At 41.5% G+C, this 18,892-nt stretch overlaps 1 protein-coding gene across 5 annotated transcripts in view; it reads right to left on the bottom strand.

Annotated features, from left to right (window-relative positions):
• Window positions 1-18,892, bottom strand: part of TEX14 (testis expressed 14, intercellular bridge forming factor) — a 109,651-nt gene that overhangs the window by 19,616 nt on the left and 71,143 nt on the right. For 4 of the 5 annotated variants that reach the window (XM_040496997.1, XM_040496993.1, XM_040496996.1 and 1 more), the window contains exons 13-21: window positions 18,630-18,780; window positions 16,153-17,054; window positions 12,726-12,832; window positions 10,343-10,431; window positions 8,721-9,002; window positions 7,739-7,839; window positions 6,045-6,164; window positions 4,571-4,637; window positions 1,529-1,610 (exon numbers count right to left, since the gene is read on the bottom strand). In XM_040496997.1, coding sequence (XP_040352931.1) covers window positions 1,529-1,610; window positions 4,571-4,637; window positions 6,045-6,164; window positions 7,739-7,839; window positions 8,721-9,002; window positions 10,343-10,431; window positions 12,726-12,832; window positions 16,153-17,054; window positions 18,630-18,780 — 1,901 coding nt within the window. The remainder of the gene's footprint in view (window positions 1-1,528; window positions 1,611-4,570; window positions 4,638-6,044; window positions 6,165-7,738; window positions 7,840-8,720; window positions 9,003-10,342; window positions 10,432-12,725; window positions 12,833-16,152; window positions 17,055-18,629; window positions 18,781-18,892) is intronic. The other variant, XM_040496994.1, reaches the window with a different exon arrangement.

Below are 18,892 nucleotides of genomic sequence, written 5' to 3'. Positions count from 1 at the left end.
CTCCCTAAGCCTGGATCTTGGATAGAGGGTAATAGAGCACTGCACACTCCTGGCCAACCCATGGTGGACTTGGAGCATGAGCAAAAAATAAATGTTTGCTGTTTTAAGCCATGAAAATCTGGAGGTTGTTTGTTATATAGCATAATCTAGCCTATCCTGACCACTTACTAACCATTTGCTAACTTACAGTTAGCCACTTACTAACTGCGACCTTAGAAAAAATACTTAAAACTCTCAGAACTTTGCTTTCCTTATTTGCAAAATGGAGATGCCAGTATGTGCCTCACAGGACTGAATATGGTAGTTACTTAGGAAACACCAGCTGTAATTATTATAGGTAAGGAAATTGAGACCTAGAGAGAGGGAAAGTAAAATGAATGTTGTTGTGTCAGGTACTTTACCTCTATTATTAGTGTTTTTAATTAAACTTTTTATTTTGAGGTAACTGAATATTCACATGACGCTTAAAGAAACACACTTGACCCAAGTGTCCCTGAATGGTAGTATCTTGCAAATCTACAGAACAACCAAGATATCAACACTGATACAGTCAAGATACAGAACATTTCTACCACCACAGGGATCCCCTTAGGCTGCCCCTTTTATAGGCATGTCTACTTCCCTCCTACTCCTTACCTCTTCCCTACCCCCTGGAAACCACTCATTTGTTCTTTATTTCTATAATCTTATCATTTCAAGAATGCCATATAAGTGGAATCATATAGTAAATAACTTTGAGGGATTGTGCTTTCCATCCAGCACAATTCTCTGGAGATTTATCCAGGTTGTTGAAGGTATCAATAGTTCATTCTTTTTTAGTGCTGAGAAGTATTCCATAGTATGGATGTACCAGTCTGTTAAATCATTCACTTGTTAGACAATGTTTGGGTTTCCAGTTTTTGGCTATTACAAATAAAGTTGCTATAAACATTCATGTATGTGTTTTTTTTTTTTTAATTTTCAAATGTTTATTTATTTTTGAGGGACCAAGACAGAGCTCAAGTCGGGAAGGGGCAGAGAGAGAGAGGGAGACACAGTATTTGAAACAGGCTCCAGGCTCTGAGCTGTCAGCACAGAGCCCCACGTGGGGCTCGAATTCCGGAATGGTGAGATCATGACCTAGGCTGAAGTCGGAAGCTCAACGGACTAAACCACCCAGGCGCCCCTCATGTATATGTTTTTATGTGAACATAAGTCTTCATTCCTCTGTAAAGAATGCCAGGAGTTATAAGGATTCTTATTCCTAATTTTATAAATGGGGAAATAGAAGAGAGGAGTTGAGAAACTTAACCAAGGTCATAGGGATAGGAAAGGCAGAGTCAGGATCTGAATACAGATAATGACTCCTTTTCACGATCCCTCACAATCCTGCTGAAAAAGTCCTAAGAAAGTTAAATTCCCCAAAGCAAATTTTTATAATGTGGTGAAAAATACATTTGAAGACAAGCAATATATAAATATGGGACATTATCAACATTTAACGTTACTTCTGTGAGTCTGAAACTGTGACTAAAATACTAGCACATACGTTCGTATAGGTTGGAATTGAGACCTGGTCAAAATCTCAGCATTCCTTCCAAGGCTTTTTCTCATTTGGAACTTTTCTTCGCCTGAAAGAATAAAATAAATGCATCTTTTTTACTGAATTTTTACCAACTCAAATTATTGTTTTCATTCTCTAGAATTTCCCTTGGTCTGGTTCAGAATGAGAAATAATCTGGATAAACAAAGTACTTCCTAATTGGGTTTGGATTGAGTGCTATAGGAGAGGTTTTTGCTCTGAAAGTTTATTTTCCTTGCTCAGAGGGAGTAACTATATTCTGACACTCAAAATACAATCAAGCCATTTACTGGCCTTTCAGTTATAACAGCACAGTTATTTCTGGAGACAAATGTTGTTTTGTCTTTTCAGGAAGGCAAACTGACCTGGTTCCTGTCAACAGACACCAGGGGGCGTTGAAATCAAGAACTGTTTGTTCACTAAAGATTCCAAATAGAAAAGACCATCAGCTGGGCATTCCCAGAGTGCTGAGCCTCTTGGCCATCATACTCCACTTAAAGAATGGGGGTGGGGGGCTTGAGTACTAAGGAGCTAATTCAACTATCTTCCGTTCTTTTTTTAAGTTTATTTATTTTGAGAGAGAGAGAGACAGAGAGACAGTGTGAGTGAGGGAGGGGCAGAGAGAGAGACAGACAGAAAATCCCAAGCAGGCACGGCACTGACAGCACGGAGCAGCCCAACATGGGGCTTGAACTCATGAAACTGTGAGATCATGCCCTGAGCCGAAACCAAGAGTCAGATGCCTAACTGGCTGAGCCACCCAGGTGCACCTCTTCTGTTCTTCTTGATATCAAGTATCCAAAGTTACTCCCCACCAGTTCTCAGGTTAGATACTATGCAGACCTCTGGGCAGACAGGGCCACTATTCATTATTCTTCCCACCAGTGTACTGCTTTGTTTATAGAGAAGGGGACAGGCAGAGCAGCCTGCCCTCTCGGCAAATGCTCATGATCCCAAGGCCATTTCTTTTTTTTTTTTTTTTTTTTCCAAGGCCATTTCTTAAAGCAAGTAGTATGGTGGACGATGGGGAGGCTCACCAAAACAGTGTCACCTTTAGCAGGTACCAAGGAGGTCTGAAACGTCAGTAGAGAAGCATGAGGGCTCTTCTTCCTGTGACCCTCTTTCAAATACCTAGGAGGCATAAAGCCCTAGAAAGCATTAAGGAATTCCTAATAAGCACCATTACAGCTGGAAGAAAACTTAAGAGATTTTGCAGTCTGACCCTCTCCTTTACTTTATACACAGAGAGAATGGAGCCCTGGGGTGAAATGATCATGCATGAAAAAAAAAATCAGTGGCAAAACTGGGCTTGGAACCTGGCATGTGTCCGATTTTTACCTGTGGCATCGCCTGGTGTGGACGGGGTATATGTCAGAGCCCTAGTGGAAAAGGAGGAAGAGAAGGGTGAAAGCGGGACATGAGTGGAAATCAGAGGTTTCTTCGTGTACTTCAGATGACTGTATCAAAGTAGCCCTGGATTTCTGACCTACCTGCCCCACAACTTCTCTATCCCACTCAACCTTCTTCTAAACAGAAGTGAAATGGCTTTGTGCAGGTCAGGCTCACACAGAAAGTAACTGCAGGCAGAGGCCACATGAAAGAAGTGGGTGACCCAAGATCCAGGTCTGCAGACTTTTAATACACGTTGTCCTGAGAATTTAACTTTTCATCTAAAAGCCTACTGCTTAAGATGATGTCAACTGTGACAGGGGCATGAATCAGGTTAGAGATAGAAACCAGAGTATATAGCAGGAGGAAGGCAGTAAGTTCATAATCCAAGCCCACGTTGTCTGGGTTCAGAATGTTGAGACATGACTGAAAATAGCTACCTGGCTCAGTAGATAGGTAACTCTGACTTTAAAATAGACAGTTGTAGGGATGTCTGGGTGGCTCAGTCGGTTGAATGACCGACTTCGGCTCAGGTCATGATCTCACGGCTTGTGAGTTCAAGCCCCACGTCAGGCTCTGTGTTAACAGCCCAGAGCCTGGAGCCTGCTTCTGATTCTGTGTCTCCCTCTCTCTCCGCCCCTCCCCCACTCATGCTCTGTCTCTCTCTGTCTCAGGAATAAATAAACATTAGAAACAATTTTTTTAAATAGACAGTTGTAGGGGCACCTGGGTGGCTCAGTGGGTTAAGCATCCGACTCTTCATTTCGACTCAGGTCATGATCTCACAGTTCATGGGTTCAGGCCCCATGCTGGGCTCTGTGCTGACAGTATGGAGCCTGCTTGGAATTCTCTCTCTCCCTTGTTCTCTGCCCCCCCCCCCCGCCACTTGTGCTCTCTCTCTCCCTCTCTCCAAATAAATAAACTTTAAAATAGACAGTTGTATACCTTAAAAGAGTAAAAGTACACAATTTTTTAAATGTCTGTATCAGAATCAGTGGTTGACTTCTATCTTGTCTTGTGCCACACCCGGGTTGCTGATTCAAGGTTAACTTCCCATGTAATGGAAAGCAGTAGCTGAGTTATACAGAACCCAAGGCCTCCCGAGGGAAGGATGTTATGTTGACTATGCACTATTGGCTGTTATTAACTCTTTGCCAAGATTCTAAGCAAGCAAAGGAAAATGACAGTCAAACTCTGCCTCTTAGGGTGAAGGACATGAAAAGCTAGTTCTAGTTTTTGTTACATCAATAACCAGTTGTACAGCCTGGGTCAATCCCTCAGGTCAGCTCAGTGAATATAACCAAGCACCTGCTATGTGCCACAAAGGGGCCAGAAATCTAATGAAAGGCTGGGAAGGCGGGGGAAGCAGCAGCAACCACTAAACATATGCTATAAGGATGCAAGGGGAAGTACAGAAAACATGATATGCGGATGTTATGAGGCTGGTGAGGAGCAGGAGATTCATTCTAATGAGGAGAAATCACAAAGCCTAGGTTTCCTCATCTGTAAAATCAAAGGCCTGGAGGAGGTTATCTCTAAGGACTGTTCCAGCTTTAAAGATCTGTCATCCAACAGAAAGTAAAGGCAAGTGAAAAGGAATCTGCCTTAAGAGCTTATTACCAGAACCTCGAGGTTGGGCAAATGCATCTCGTATTCCTTCAAAGTCTTCTTCTATAGGACTTGAAGTCTACAAAAGAATAAAAGAGCAAAGAAAGAAGAGTCACTGGAGGCCGTCATATCATCAAAAGTAGAGGGAGAACTTCTTGATGTTCTTAAACCTTGAAAATCTTCCTAAGGTTCCTGCATCTTTTATAGAAAAAGAATAAACCTGCTTCAAAGACATTAAGTGCTCATTTGTACTTTATGTTCCTCCTCAACAAGCCCTCCCCAGCCCCCACTGTGAGGAAGAACTGTGTGACTTTTCCCTTCTTTATATTATCCCCTCCACTCCCCCAACCTTCCCACAAAGATATTTTGATTCCTAGGACTTTTATCAGAAAAGCTAGAAAGTTGGAAAAATGGCCCAGACTGCAAAGCTACTTTCTGGGGGGTGAGAAGTCAGAACACTGGTTCCTTTGAGAGGTGACAGTGACTGGGAAGAAGCCCACAGGGGTCTTCTGGAGGACCCATAATGTTCTGCTTCTTGATCTGGTTGGTTACATGAATGTGTTCAAGTCTGGGAAAGTCAATAGGCTGTACACTTAAGAGCTGTGTACTCTCCTCTATGTTACACTTTATACGTATATGTATACATAATATGTGTATATGTACTGTATATCTTTTTATTAAAGATTTTCTTAACATGCCAGTCTGCTCACATTAAAAGCCAGAATAGCTGAAGGATTAACAATAGAAAACTGTTATCAGAAGTGCAGAAGAGTGGAAGTGATGCTTTTGTTGCATCACTGAATTCCTGCCAGTCAAATATTGTGTTTGAGATCTACAATCCTCCCTTTCCTCTACCCCACCTTCCATAGTGGTAACAGGTCCAAAAAATGGTAGGTCAGTAGAAGGTGAGGTAGAAATTATATAAATAAATAAATAAACAAACAAACAAACAAACAAATACGTAAGAAAATGTAAGGAGCTTCATTTTATAAATGAAAATACTCTGTACAAATAGATGTTTGCAAAAGTTGGGCAGGTTCCCAAGAAAGCCCCATGCACTGCACAGCCCCACATTCATGCTGAGCCCTGGCCTCTAATCCTGGCTCTCTTGCCACTAAAGCTTGGCAGGCCAGGGCTAATTCCCTACATCTGTGGATCACCACTTCTTCACACAGAGGAATAACAGCAGGCCTTCTTCTCTTCCCCACAGGAAGGATATGTGAATTAGGTGACATGAAGAAAAGTGTTTTTAAAAAAAGTACAAAGTGCTGTACAAATACAGGAACCACAGTTTTGGGAGAAACTGCATATGACTTTCCATTCTCACAAATCTTATTTTTCAGATGTCTTTTCAAAACACATGAAAACACGAAGTCGAAATTAGACGCTTTTATGTGTAAGCTATTTTTCTCAATAAAAATAATTTAAAAGAAATAAGGCAATAGAGAAAGCTGAAAAGTACTTTACCCTAAACTGTGGTTTTTACCTCTAGAGCTAAGTTTTCTTGAGCAGTTGAAGAATGAAAATATTCATAGTCTGGAGTTAAAAATTCATCTGTTACATCCTCAGAAGACTCTGGTGAACAAGTTGATTGCATGGACTGATCCTATTAATAATGTAGGAAATCACTTTTAGGTCCGTGTTCATTGTAAACAAATCCCTTTATAGTTGGATACAGTGTTAATAACGGGGTTATCTAAAATCACTTGGGCCGCCCCCCCCCCACCTGCTTGCACCACCTGCCTCTGCCTTCCTTCCCCACAGCAAGCTGTGAACCCTTGCAGCAAGTGAGGCAAATGAAAATCCTGGGACTCATCATCCTCATCTGTACAATGGAGGGGGAGGGAGTTAGGTGACCTTTCTGCTCTGAAATTCTAAGAAGAAAGGCCCTAGACAACTCAAGCTGGCACTGAGTTTGAACACCCACAGACGCAGTCCGTGTGTTGGCATCGTCTTCCAGATGAGGAAGCTGAGGCCGCTCAAAAATAAGGAGTCCCGTGGGCACTACAGTTTAAAAGTGAAGGAGTATAATGTTAAAAATAGCAATGCAATCTCAATAATAAAAATAAAACTTGAAGATTAAAAAGTAACAGCTATTTCTTCACCATCTCCATTCCACCCCTTCCTTTTCTGCTTATTTCTCCATGTTCAGGCCCTGATCACCACATGCACAGGCAACTAACTAGCTTCTTTCCACACCTTCAATGATCCCTTTGCAGAGGTTTTATGATTTATTTCCTTGGATGCTGCTTTTGCCACATGCTTCCTCTTCCTGCACACTTGGCAGCTGTTCCCCTTCACCTCTTGTATCAAATTGAAACTTCTCAGACAAGCCTGGCCTCACATACCTTCCCCGCTTCCCTGACAGACCTGCTTCTCCAGCCAAGCCAGTATGCTTAACATGGCCTATCCTTCCAGCCCCCATGTGAGAAAAAGAATAAATTGTCCTAAATTGTCCTGTGGGTGGTTTGTGTGCCGTGATTAAATATAATAGTATGTTCTTTGAAAGATCTCAAATGTTACCACAATTGTATTTTTATATTATTTCATTTTCAGTTGCTGTTTATATTCTTTAAGTGACTGTGTCCTCCTATCACAATGATAACACACTCTGGTTCCTTAGCCTGGCTGGACTGTGGCCCAATTACATACCTCAAGGATGTGTTAAACCCCTGACGCAGGGCTGAAGCCTCAATGCACAGATCCTGCTGAGGTGCAGTTGCCAGGCAGAAACACATTCCTTCTACTGAGAGCTGAATTTGGGTCTCAGAGGACACTCTAGGTGAAGAAGGCCCTCTCATCACAACCCTGGCCTTGCTCTTCCTACTCCAATTGGACCTCAGTCACCTGCTGGGCCATGAGCTTTGATACCTGACCTCACACTGTGATTCCAGAGTTGGTCTCATCATCTACGCAGCTAGAAAGAAAGCTCAAGACTTTCCAGAATCTGACACTTGTCTGTGTTCCACCCAAGCCCCAAGATACACAATGCTTTGAGTTGAACTGACTCAAACAGTATTTAGGCAGGGAGAAAATACTTTTCCATTCATGCGAAGCACATACTCCAACAAGAAAGAACTACTATAGATATTATTTCAATGTCATAATATATAACAACAACTCGGTTCTACTTTATTAGGTCCTTGGGTTCAACCTGGTTCTGCAGGCCATATTACTTACACTGTAAGATTTCTCCATGACCACAGATGCGTCAGAACTTGCTTGAAAGACTTCACTATGCTCTGGATACACATTTTTGCTGGGAGACAGGTGCCTGATACCTAATGATTATAACACAACCAGGGCCATAGTCATTCCATGATATTCAGATGGCATGGAAGGGAAGAGGAGTGGCAGGAGAGAAGAGATCTGTGAATATTCTGCCAAGGATGGCCATGTCCCATATGTCAGGTTCAGTCCAGAAAGTGGAGACTGTAAGTTTGGCCTGGCCCCAACACGTGGTCCTGTATCATCAATCCTTTGGCCCACCCATTCAAGGGGGATGCTTGATAAGGAACAGATTCTAAATACCAAAAGACCTCAAGCCAGTAGGTTTTCTACCTGACATAAATGAAAATTTTAGATGTACCTTTCTTTGATTTGTAAACAACTGTGAAATAATATTCCATGCCCTGATTGCATGCAAATTACCAGGTAGAAATGCATAGCCTTCAGTTTTAACCTGCAAATCTACAAAGTGATGACAGTCAATGCCATTTGTCTCTAGATTCCTCTAGCACAGAATCTCTAGGAGCCAGTGAAGTTTTTCTGGCTGAAAATGCAAAGAAGTGGGCAGTAGGGAATGGCCATCTACTACTGTACTCAGGTAAAAAAAAAAAAAAAAAAAAAAAAAAAAAAAGGTTCAATTCCTTGCCAGGTTAGAGCCAACAACAGGGTCATGGTATACAGATTATTTTTCTCCCTTTGAGCAAATGGTCTGCTCCAGTAACAGAAAAACTCACGAATTTCTGGATTTTCTTTACCTACAGGAAGGACAATGGAATCAAAAGGGTATGCTGTTTTCCCCTGGAATTCAGGAATCCCAGATATATGGGAAAGGGGAGAAGACCAAGCAAAGGAAATATTCCAGGATGCTTACTTATATTTGAGAGCTAATAACTTGATAGAGCTCAACCATCCCAATTCCTCCAACTGCACTTACTGTTGAAGCTTTGAGGTCCAGGCTGTTTGCCATACTGGTCACTGTCACAGTCACTGTTACCCATTTTGTTACATTTTCCATTTTCTCTTGACTCATCATTTTCCCTGGGATACTCTACAGTGCACTGCCAACCCACTTTCTCAGGGTCCCCAAGCAGGGGCTGCAGCAGGGAATCAGGCTCATCTTTAGCTTCATCCTCTAAAGTTGCACTACTCTGAGGATGCCATGGTGGTACTCCCAGCTGCCCGGTGGCTGCTCTCTCTGCCATTTCTTTCACCTCCACTGGACAGAGAGAAAGTAGCATTTAAAACAGAACTGTGAACATTGAAGACAAAAGCTTCTGCTTCTTGAAGAGCTACAAAATACTTTTAAAGTTCATATTATCACAGTAATTGCCTTTTTAGAACTGCATCATCCTTAGCTTGTGCTTTTTGGTTCGAAGGGGAGGAGAGAAAAGAAGTGATAACAGGGAAGGACAGAATCTTCAGTTAATTTCTGAATTCTGGAGAAGGTAGCAGAAAACTTGTAGACAGACCTTCCTGCTATGAAGATTTTACAAGAAAATAACATCTGCAGCCTGTAGAAACTAGTGGAAAGGATTCTATTTGAGTTTGTCTAGCCTCTCTGGACTATGCTGAGTTCATATTTTGGGAGTGTGTATATATGTGTGTGCTTATGTGCATGTGTCTTCATTCCAAATGTTCTATACTTTTGCTAATGTCATTTAACATTAGGATTAAAATACATAGACATTGTACCCTTTTAAAGATAAAACTGATACGAAAGGAAAATGCCCACAAAGTATATCCAAGTGACACTGAATGTTCTTTAATAATGAATGTTATATATTAAATTTCTATATCGTGTACTGTTTTTGCTATAGTTGTTATGTAACATGCATCAGTATATATACATATGTATATATATATTAGTATTATAATCATCAGTATTATATACTGATATATATAGTATATACTATCTATATATAGTGATATATATAGTATATGTATATATAATGGAAATATTCCTATAAAGTCTAGAAATGAAAAAAGTTTTTTCCAGAAAAAAAAATCACTGAACAAAACAGTATACACAGTGGTGGACTTGATAATCTCTTTTCTTTGGACTAATAACACAAAATATGTTCATTTAAACAATGTTAAAAGACATAGGTTATCTTTCCTGACTAGATGGTAAAAAAAGAAAGAAGAAAGAAAAAAGCATTTCCCTTCTGTAATTTGTAGTCAGAAAGGCCTTGCTTTTATCTTTTTAATGTATTTTTTTAAGTTTATTTATTTTGAGAGAGAGAGAAAGAGAGAGAGAGGGAGAGAAGCAGAGATAAAGGGAAAGAGAGAGTCCTAAGAAGTCAGCATGGAGCCTGACAGGGCTTGAACTCACAAGCCGTGAGATCATGACCTGAGCCCAAATCAAGAGTCAGACACTTAACCAACAGAGCCACCCAGCCACCCAGAAAGCCTTGCTTTTAAACTGGAACGATCCAACAGTAGAAAAGAATGTGGGAGGCTGGTGCAATACAGGCTGTGTACTTAGAGATAACAAGCAGGTTAGAAATATACTTTAAATTTCATTTTGCCCAACAGAACTTAGGATGTTTTACTCACATTTCCATTTTAAGTGTACCTCTCCATCATCTTCGTTATTTCTTAACTTTGTATGACAGATTTCAGAAGACACAGATTCCACACTGATCCTAAATTATATAAAGGGGGGGGGGGGACAGGGTAGACACAAATATAGTAGTTTGCTCAAGTTCCTGACACAACCCTGAGCCCTGCAGCTCCACCCGGACCATCCTCTCCTCTCAGAGCCATTCCTGGGGTTGCACTGACTCCTGCCTGCCACCAGAGAGTGTCAGGCTCCCCAGCGTTCTGACAGCAAGACTCCTTACCTAGCAGAGGCCTGGCCAGGGCTGGATGACACCAGAGGTCCCTTCAGGTGGCTTGGCACAGGGAAAAGTACACTATTAAGCTGAGTCAACTTGGTTCGGGCACTAGACTCTTTAGACCTTCCCTGGCTAGGAAATGAAAGGACTGGGCTAGAAGACCTCTGAGGTTTTTTTCAGTTTCCAAATTCAGATTACATGATTCTAAAAGTACTCTTGAAAATTTTTCAGAGGTAGAAGAAACCCCACAATTGAAATACAGTTTCAGTAGACAGACTTCTAGTCCCTGAGCTATTGCAGAGCCCCCGACCCCAACAATGCCACAGAACACAGGTGATGGTTCAGTAACTGTTCCTACCCTTTGTTCAGAATTCTTTTATAACAGGCCCACCTGCATATCAGTGATAGCACAATAACTAACATTTGTAAGCATGGTCTTAAGGCACCAGGGAACCTGAAGAACATTCAGAGATCTTCAGCTTAGTTTCACTGAGTTCCAGACCCTACCCACCACTAATTAGCTGCCTGCCTTTGGCACACTTTAATCTCTCTGTACAAAGGTTTCCTCATCTGAAAAACAAGGGAATCTCTTTTCCTCTACACATCCATGATTATATATGTATCTTATCATCTATTAAACTAACCCTTTGAAAATGTGTGACTTGTGGCATATATATGAATTCCTTGTTATCCTGAATGCCCTACTTCCCTGCTGGACCAGAAAGCAGAGAGACTGAATTAGAAAGGTCAAATCTGATTGGCTTCTTTAAAGAGCAATCTGACAGCAGCTATCAAGTTATCTTTAAAATGTTTAAACCCTTCACCTAGTAACTCTGCTTCTGGCAATCCATCAAGGACATAATTCCAAAGTGCAAAAACAGTTGCACTGACAAGTCGCTGTGGCCCTATTCAAAATGGACAAAAAAATAACACAACCTAAAATTCAACAATGGGGGAAATCCAACAATTATGAGTTCACAGAAGGTTTTCCAATAATGTGAGATAATGCTCTTGTTCTAATGTAAGGGGAAAAATCAGGATATAAAAGTACCTATATATGTTTACACGTAATTATAATTTTATATCTAAAAAAGATATAAAAAGACTAGGTGGATTGGCAGCAAAATGTCAAACTTTTCTTTGGTCTGTTTTTTTGTGTTTTGGGGGGAACACAGTGAATAGGGGCTTTGAATTACCACCTAATGCCTATACTGTCACCGCATCTGCTTCTCTCAATGATGTGAGCTCTAACCCCTTTGGTGCCAGTTAGTTGGTTCTCAGTAATTCTCTTTGTAAAGGTAACATACACTGAACTAAGATGTCTGGGTATTCTCCTTGATACTCCCTTAGTGAACACATTTACCAACATGAAAGGAACAGCAAACTCTTGTTGCTAGTCTCAAGTCAACACTGGGAGAGAAACAAAAAGTTACTTCTTTCCAGGAGAACTGACTTCAAAACCATGGATTAAAATCATTTAACCACAGAAAAGAAAAACTGAAATTGATGGACTAGTCTATCTTGAAACACACTTATTGGCCCTTTAATAATCGGCCCTTTAATAGTTTTGCCCCTATGCAAAATAAAATGTTTTACATAAGTTCTTAAAAACTCACTGTACACATATGCTCTCCTTCCTGTGATTTGTGCTGAAGCCAATTCATTTCATTGATTTGGCTGGAAATCAGAAGCTGCATGGTTAACAGTTGTATTGTTCAACCCTGCTCCGACGTCAGGGATGTTTATTTTGAACAACCCTGGTTTCCAAACAGTTTGGTTTCTGGAGCACTGGCAAATGGGGTACCTGGCATCTCTTTTTATAAGAAAAACAATTTTGGCAGCTTTGGAAAGGCAAGGTGCTTTGCTTTTGATAAATGATGAATTCTGTCTGATTAACCTGCCAGGTCCTTTACCTTTGATGTTTTCTCCTACAAGTTCCCATTACATAGGTCCTTCCACTCATTCAAAGGAGAAAAACCTGCCAAGATCTGTTTCTGTGTTACTGTTTTTCATCACTCACAGTCTCTTTGTGACAAGACACATGAAGATCATTAAGTGGTTTTGGGGTCACATGAGAGTCTAAGAACAAAATGTTAACCCACCTGCTGGTATTTGGGCTCCTGTTTCTTTCCAAACTGTGCTTGGCTCCTTGAGAGGGCTGCGATTGTTCACTTGTGCCCTGTTTTCCAGGTCCACTAAAAGTTGGCAGCTTAAAAAGAGTAGACCTGTTTCAGTGCTTTGATGAAGGAATTCCTCTTCTCTTCACTCTCACATTCTATTTTTCAAGCCATTCTTGCTAAATGTGCAGAAATAACTGAACCTACTAAGATGATTTCCCTTTTCATGTTTCATACCTAATAACTCATATATTGCGTGGAGGTCTTTACATAGAGAAGCTGGCCCCCAAGAACCCAATACAGACTGGGAGCAAGTGAAGAATAAGCAGACAAAAGAGACATAAAAAATCCCAAAACTTTCCCCTATATTATTATTGAGGCAGCAAGCTTTGTGGCAGGAAACCGGGGCCCTGGGTTCTAGTCAAACCCTTACTCAGAATAACCTAAGAAAGTCTTGTGCTTCAGTTTCCTCATCCATAAAACTGGGATGTAGTATCTATCTGAGTCCACCAGTGAGGATGCTATGAAAATAAAGCACACTAAAATAAAAGCTACAATACTTTGGAAACAGAAGTAAATTAAATCACAGGCGCCTGTATGGCTCAGTCAGTTGAGTGTCCGACTCTTGATTTCAGCTCAGGTCATGATCCCAGGGTCGTGAGATCCAGCCCTGCCTCAGGCTCCACACGGAGCCTGCTTAAGATTCTCTGTGTCTGTCTCTCCCTCTGCCCTTCTCCCCCACTCATGTTCTCTATCTAAAAAAAAAAAAAAAAAAAAAAGGTAAATTAAACACTGTATATTTTATCCCAAAGAGAGAATTTTGGATCTGCTCATTCCAAGTTTAACAAACTTAGTTCATTGTACTTCCTAACCTTCGGCAAATTGAGACAACAAATGTGGTATTTTGGGATGACATCAAGATGCCTAAAAGTGAGAGGATGCACAAAAATGATCATAAGCTCCCTAAAGTATGAGCTCCAGAGGACTCTGTGTGGGGGAGAAGATTCCTTAGCAGGGGCTAAGGGCAACAACTTTATCATGGAGCATCAAGTAACAGATGTTCTGAAAAATGTCATGGTCACCAAGGAAAGATTAGAATATATTCAAAATAGGTATTTAGGATAATGGGAAGTTTGTAATGTTTTCATTTAGTATGATTAAAAATTTAAGAACTGATAAATTAATGGATTTCAATTAACTGAAAAATCCATTTAGATGGAAATGCCTTATTCCCTGATTATGCTAGAAAAGCAGGGTAGATTTTTTAAAGAAAAATTCAATACGGTACAATTGTTTTATCCATAGTCATATGTATTAGTCATATCCATAGTCATATGAGGCTTGCCATGAATTCCTTCCCTTGTTGTCCACACTGCCACAAGATAGCTGGAACCTATTTCCCTCCTCTTGAATCTGGGCTGGCCTTGCGGCTTTGACCAACAGAAAGTAGCAGCAGTAATACTGTCCTAGGGCTGGGACTAGTTTTTAAAGAGGCTTAGCAGTTTCAGCTTTCACTTGGGAAGGCAGCTGCCATGCTGTAGAGAAGCTTGGATGAGATTATTTATTGGATGATGAGAAGCCAAGTGCAGAGAGGGGCTGCTTGGAGGAGGCCAAGGCACCAGGCATGTCAATGAGGCCTTGAACCTTCTTGCCTATCCCAGCCTTCAGCTGAATACAGTCAAGAGAGTGATCCCAGCCCATGCCACACAGAGAGAATCACCAGGTAAGCCCTGTCATATTCTTGACCCACAGAATTGTGAGAAATTATTGTTTTAAGCCACGAAGTTTGGGTTTTTGTTGCTGTTATTACATAGTGATAAATAACCAAAACATAACATACAAGGAACCTTTTTATTATTATTATTTGAGAGAGAGAGAGAGAGAGACAGAGAGACAGAGAGAGAGAGATGGCTGGCAGGGGAGGTGGATGAGGGTGGGGGGTAGGAGAGAGAAGGAGGGGAGGAGAGGAGAGAGGGAGTGAGAGAGTGAGAGAAAGAGAGAGAGAGAGAGAGAGCAAGAAGAGAATCTTAAGTAGGCTCCACGGTCAGCATGGAGCCTGACAGAGGGCTCAATCCCATGACCCTGGGATCATGACCTGAGACAAAACCAACAGTAGGATGCTCAACAAACTGAGCTACCCAGGCACCCCAAGAAAACTTACTTCTAATTGTTTTCTAATAAATTTGAAATTTCAATATAAACAGAAATTAGAGTCTAATTAAGTTCTTTGTGCCTTCTTTTTATAAAAAAAAAAAAATGCCAACACTTTTGCAAATGTTTTAAGTGAGGACTGAAGTCTGACATTCAGCAGGGCACAGTGAAAGAACACTAAACTAGGAGTGAAGAACTCTGCCCCTAATCAGTTGTGGGCCTGGGCCGCAGCGTAGGAACCCGCCCGGCCCCCCCCGAGGGGAGCTGTCTGCCCTGTGCAGGCAATTAAAGGATGTACTACAGGTAGAGAATTTTTAAACTATAATAAAACCCACTAAAAGCTGGCCAGCTTTTTATCACTGCAGGCCAACAATTCTAAATAATTTCAGTAAAAAGTCCTCCTTCTAAATGAGGCTGACCTCTCCTACCTCAACCCCACCTCTGTAACACCTGGACATTAGGAAGTTTAAGGCACTGAACTTGAGCTTCATACTCTGTAAAATGATGGGGTTGATCCATCTCTAAAATCCTGGTTCAAGAGGCAGCCAGCATTCCATGTGTGAACTTGTTCAGACTCATTCATTTATTCATTCCCTCAGTGACCATTTGCCAAGTACCTACTATGTGCCAGGCACCCTTGCTAGGACACAGAATGAGTAAGACACAGAGCCTGTCCTTAAGGAGCTCATGGAAGAGCTACAACCTCACTAAGCCTCAAGCTACACCTGCCAAGCCAGCTCCCATGGTATCTTCTCACCTCCTTTGAGGTGTCTTCTTTGATGACCAGGTCCATCTGTCCCATACTGGGGCTACTCATAGGTAGAGTCTGTGGCTCATGCATCATCATATCCCAGAGTCTAATGCATAGCCTCTGGCTCTATAAATGTTTATTGAATGAGTGAGTAAATGAATGACTAAACAATTTAGAATGGGGATTAATACCTGCCCAAGATACCATATTTAGTAAGTTGAACCACGTATAATTGTCAATACTTGAATATTTTCACCTATAAGACAGCAATTTCAAATAGTTCAATCTGATGCATGGATTACAAAGAACATGGGCTGTATGTTGGGTTTGGAATGAGAGATGAAGAGTATCTACCTTGGAATTCCATCCTAGAGGCCTTATTTCCCAAAGCCAAGAGGACCCCACTATGAGTTGGTTGTATTTAGGTTAGTCCTTGCACATGGATTAGGGGCTATGCTGAATCATGTTCCAGATCCTGCTCACGCTGCCCTGCCTCCCACTTAGCTGTACCTGATGGCTCTTCTCTGACTGATCCCCAGTGCTTTCTTCAGAGACTTGGATGACAGGTTTCCAGCCACAGTCACTTCTTTTCCTGGACCTTTTGCCAAAATGTCCTCCTTGAAAGTCTCTCACCATGGAAGATCTTGTCAGGGTTTGGCAATTGCCACTGGTGTCCAGCTGCTGGCCTCTCGGCAGCTGCATGACAGGTGGAACATAGGTGGAAGCTGGGGGGCCCAAGGCTGAAGGTGAGTCATAAATGTTTGTAAACTCTCTTGAAGAAGCCCACAAAGACCTGTACTCCTCCTGCCCTTTTTGTATCATCTCAAGTTTATCAATTCTCTGTTCAGTATTCCTCAGCAAATCGGCATTCTGGTACATTAATGTCTGTGAAATCTTCAGATTCAGCACACACTTACTGATGTACTCCTCGGTCATGCACCTATTGCTCCCATTGCCCTTGGCTTCTCTGGCTAGCTCAGGTAGGCTGGGTGAACTAAGAGAACCATTTTGCCAATCCCAGTCCTCAAAGGAGAGCTCTGTGTCAGCTTCTGAAGAGCTCTCGTCCTCATCATAAAAACAGCATGCTTCTCTCTCCATCTTTTCCAACTCTTCTTCCATGGACTTTAGTTCATCTGCTTGGCTTGGTCCAGCTCCCACAACAGATGAATCAGCTCCTGGGGGCTCCTCCTTCGTGTTATCTCCCCTGTCCAAGCAGCCTGAGTAGATTTCATTGATTTCGAAGCTGCAGAGGCTAGCCTGACCTGGGCTGGGCCCCCTGGCGTCCTCTTCCATCACAGAGCAGGCAGGAGAAGCAGCATCTCGGTTCTGAGTCTCCTTGGCCATCAGACCTGGATCTAGGACCTGAGGATCTGGTGTTGCTTTCTCCGTGGGTGAATGAAGCCGACTGCCTGCTGGAAAGAGTGGCAACATGCAACTGATTAAAGTGATCACACGCAGCAACTTAGCAGCCTTAGCATGTTGCTCCAGCGATATGAGAATGGAGAAAGAAACTTTTTAGTTTCCCATTCCCTTCCCAGGTGTGGAAGACTACAAGATACACTCCCAGGAGGTGAGGGAGTATTTCTAAGAGATGAAAATTCCCATTTTGACATGAGTTGAGGTAGAAAATTGGGGAGGGGTCAAACCCTGGGGAAAATGTTCTAAGCTTAAGTTACAATGTGTTCAAAACATGCCTAACTATCAGGACATGCAAATTACAGGCCCTTGAATCTTAAAAACTAAATTCATAGCTTTCTTTACACACACAGGAGTTTGAATATTCATGTCAAAGTTATGCTCTTGGTGAGCATCTGATAAAAGTAGCCAAGACACTGCCCGAGAAGCCACTACATAATGGGAAGAATAATTAATTCAAAAAATACCACTAGAACTGATCACCCATCACCTCTGGTTGATGGTATACAGCTTGCAGAGAATGGGATGGAGGAGCCAAAGTAATGAAAGCTTGTTGGAGGTCATTCTGGAGGCCTCCAGCCCTGTCCAAAGAGAGGCAGAAAGAATGGTCACTTGGCCTGGATTCCAGCTCTCTAGTAAGTTCTGGAATCCTGAGCAAGCCATAACCTCTCTCAACTTTGGTGTTCTCATCTGGAATATGAGGATATTAAGCCAGATGACTGCAAGTTCCTTTTCAGCTCTGCATTCTAAGATTTCTTTTTTTTTTTTTTTTTAACGTTTATTCATTTTTGAGAGACAGAACAGAGCACGAGTGGGGAAGAAGCAGAAAGAGAAGGGGACAGAATCCAAAAGCAGGTTCCAAGCTCTGAGCTGTCAGCATAGAGCCCAATGCGGGGCTCAAACTCACTGACTGCAAGATCATGACCTGAGCTGAAGTCAGACACTCAACCGACTGAGCCACCTAAGTGCCCCTAAGATTTCTAAATGTACGAACAAAGCTATAAAACTATATGAAAAGCTTGGAGGGAAACACCAAAATATTAACAAATTATTTCTAAGTGGCAGAATTAAAATAAGTAATTTTCTTCTTTGTATGATTTCAAGTTTTCTATAATGAGCAGATAATAGTTTTAAATATAAAAATCACCATTTTGGGGGATGCCTGGCTGGCTCAGTCAGTTAAGCATCTGACTCTTGATTTTGGCTCAGGTCATAATCTCACAGTTCAGAATATTGAGCCCTATGTCGGGCTCTGCCTGCTTGAGATTCTCTCTCTCCCTCTCTCTCAAAATGAAATTAACTTTTTAAAAAAATCACCGTTTTTATTTGTGAAGCAATTAAATAAATTCCTAAGAATAATCATACTAGAAATAAACTGGCTGTTACTGCTTAGTTCTGGAGCCAAAAATATTTAACTTAGTAATTTCAAGGATCTTGATTTTTCTTGAAGGCATCAATCTTTTCCCAGTATAAGTGATGTGTACAGTCTGGAGGAGTTGATTAGTTGTAGCCTGCAACTCTTGGAACCCATTCATGTCAATTAATGCTTAACCTGTGGGTTAAGGCCATACCTGTTTCCTTTAGCTCTTTTATTTCCAAGTTAGGGGTCTCTTTCAAATGTTCTGACATCAGTCCTAGACAAACATTGACATCAGGATGGAGTTCATATCTCTGCATCTTGGGGCTCTCAGTTGGCTGAGTTCTCTGGGCTCCGAGAAAATCCTATAATAAGGGAAATATCATCAAGGACATATTTGCAATTATCTGAATGTCACTAGTATTTTTTAAGCAGGTCTAGGTATCAAATAAACTTCTTCTTCCTGTTGGGTAGACT

Source organism: Herpailurus yagouaroundi, unplaced genomic scaffold (assembly GCF_014898765.1).
Source record: "Herpailurus yagouaroundi ecotype Mexico unplaced genomic scaffold, PumYag 189, whole genome shotgun sequence".
NCBI lineage: Eukaryota > Metazoa > Chordata > Mammalia > Carnivora > Felidae > Herpailurus > Herpailurus yagouaroundi.
Note: the sequence above shows the minus strand (reverse complement) of the source record. Positions and strands in the feature narration are given on the sequence as shown.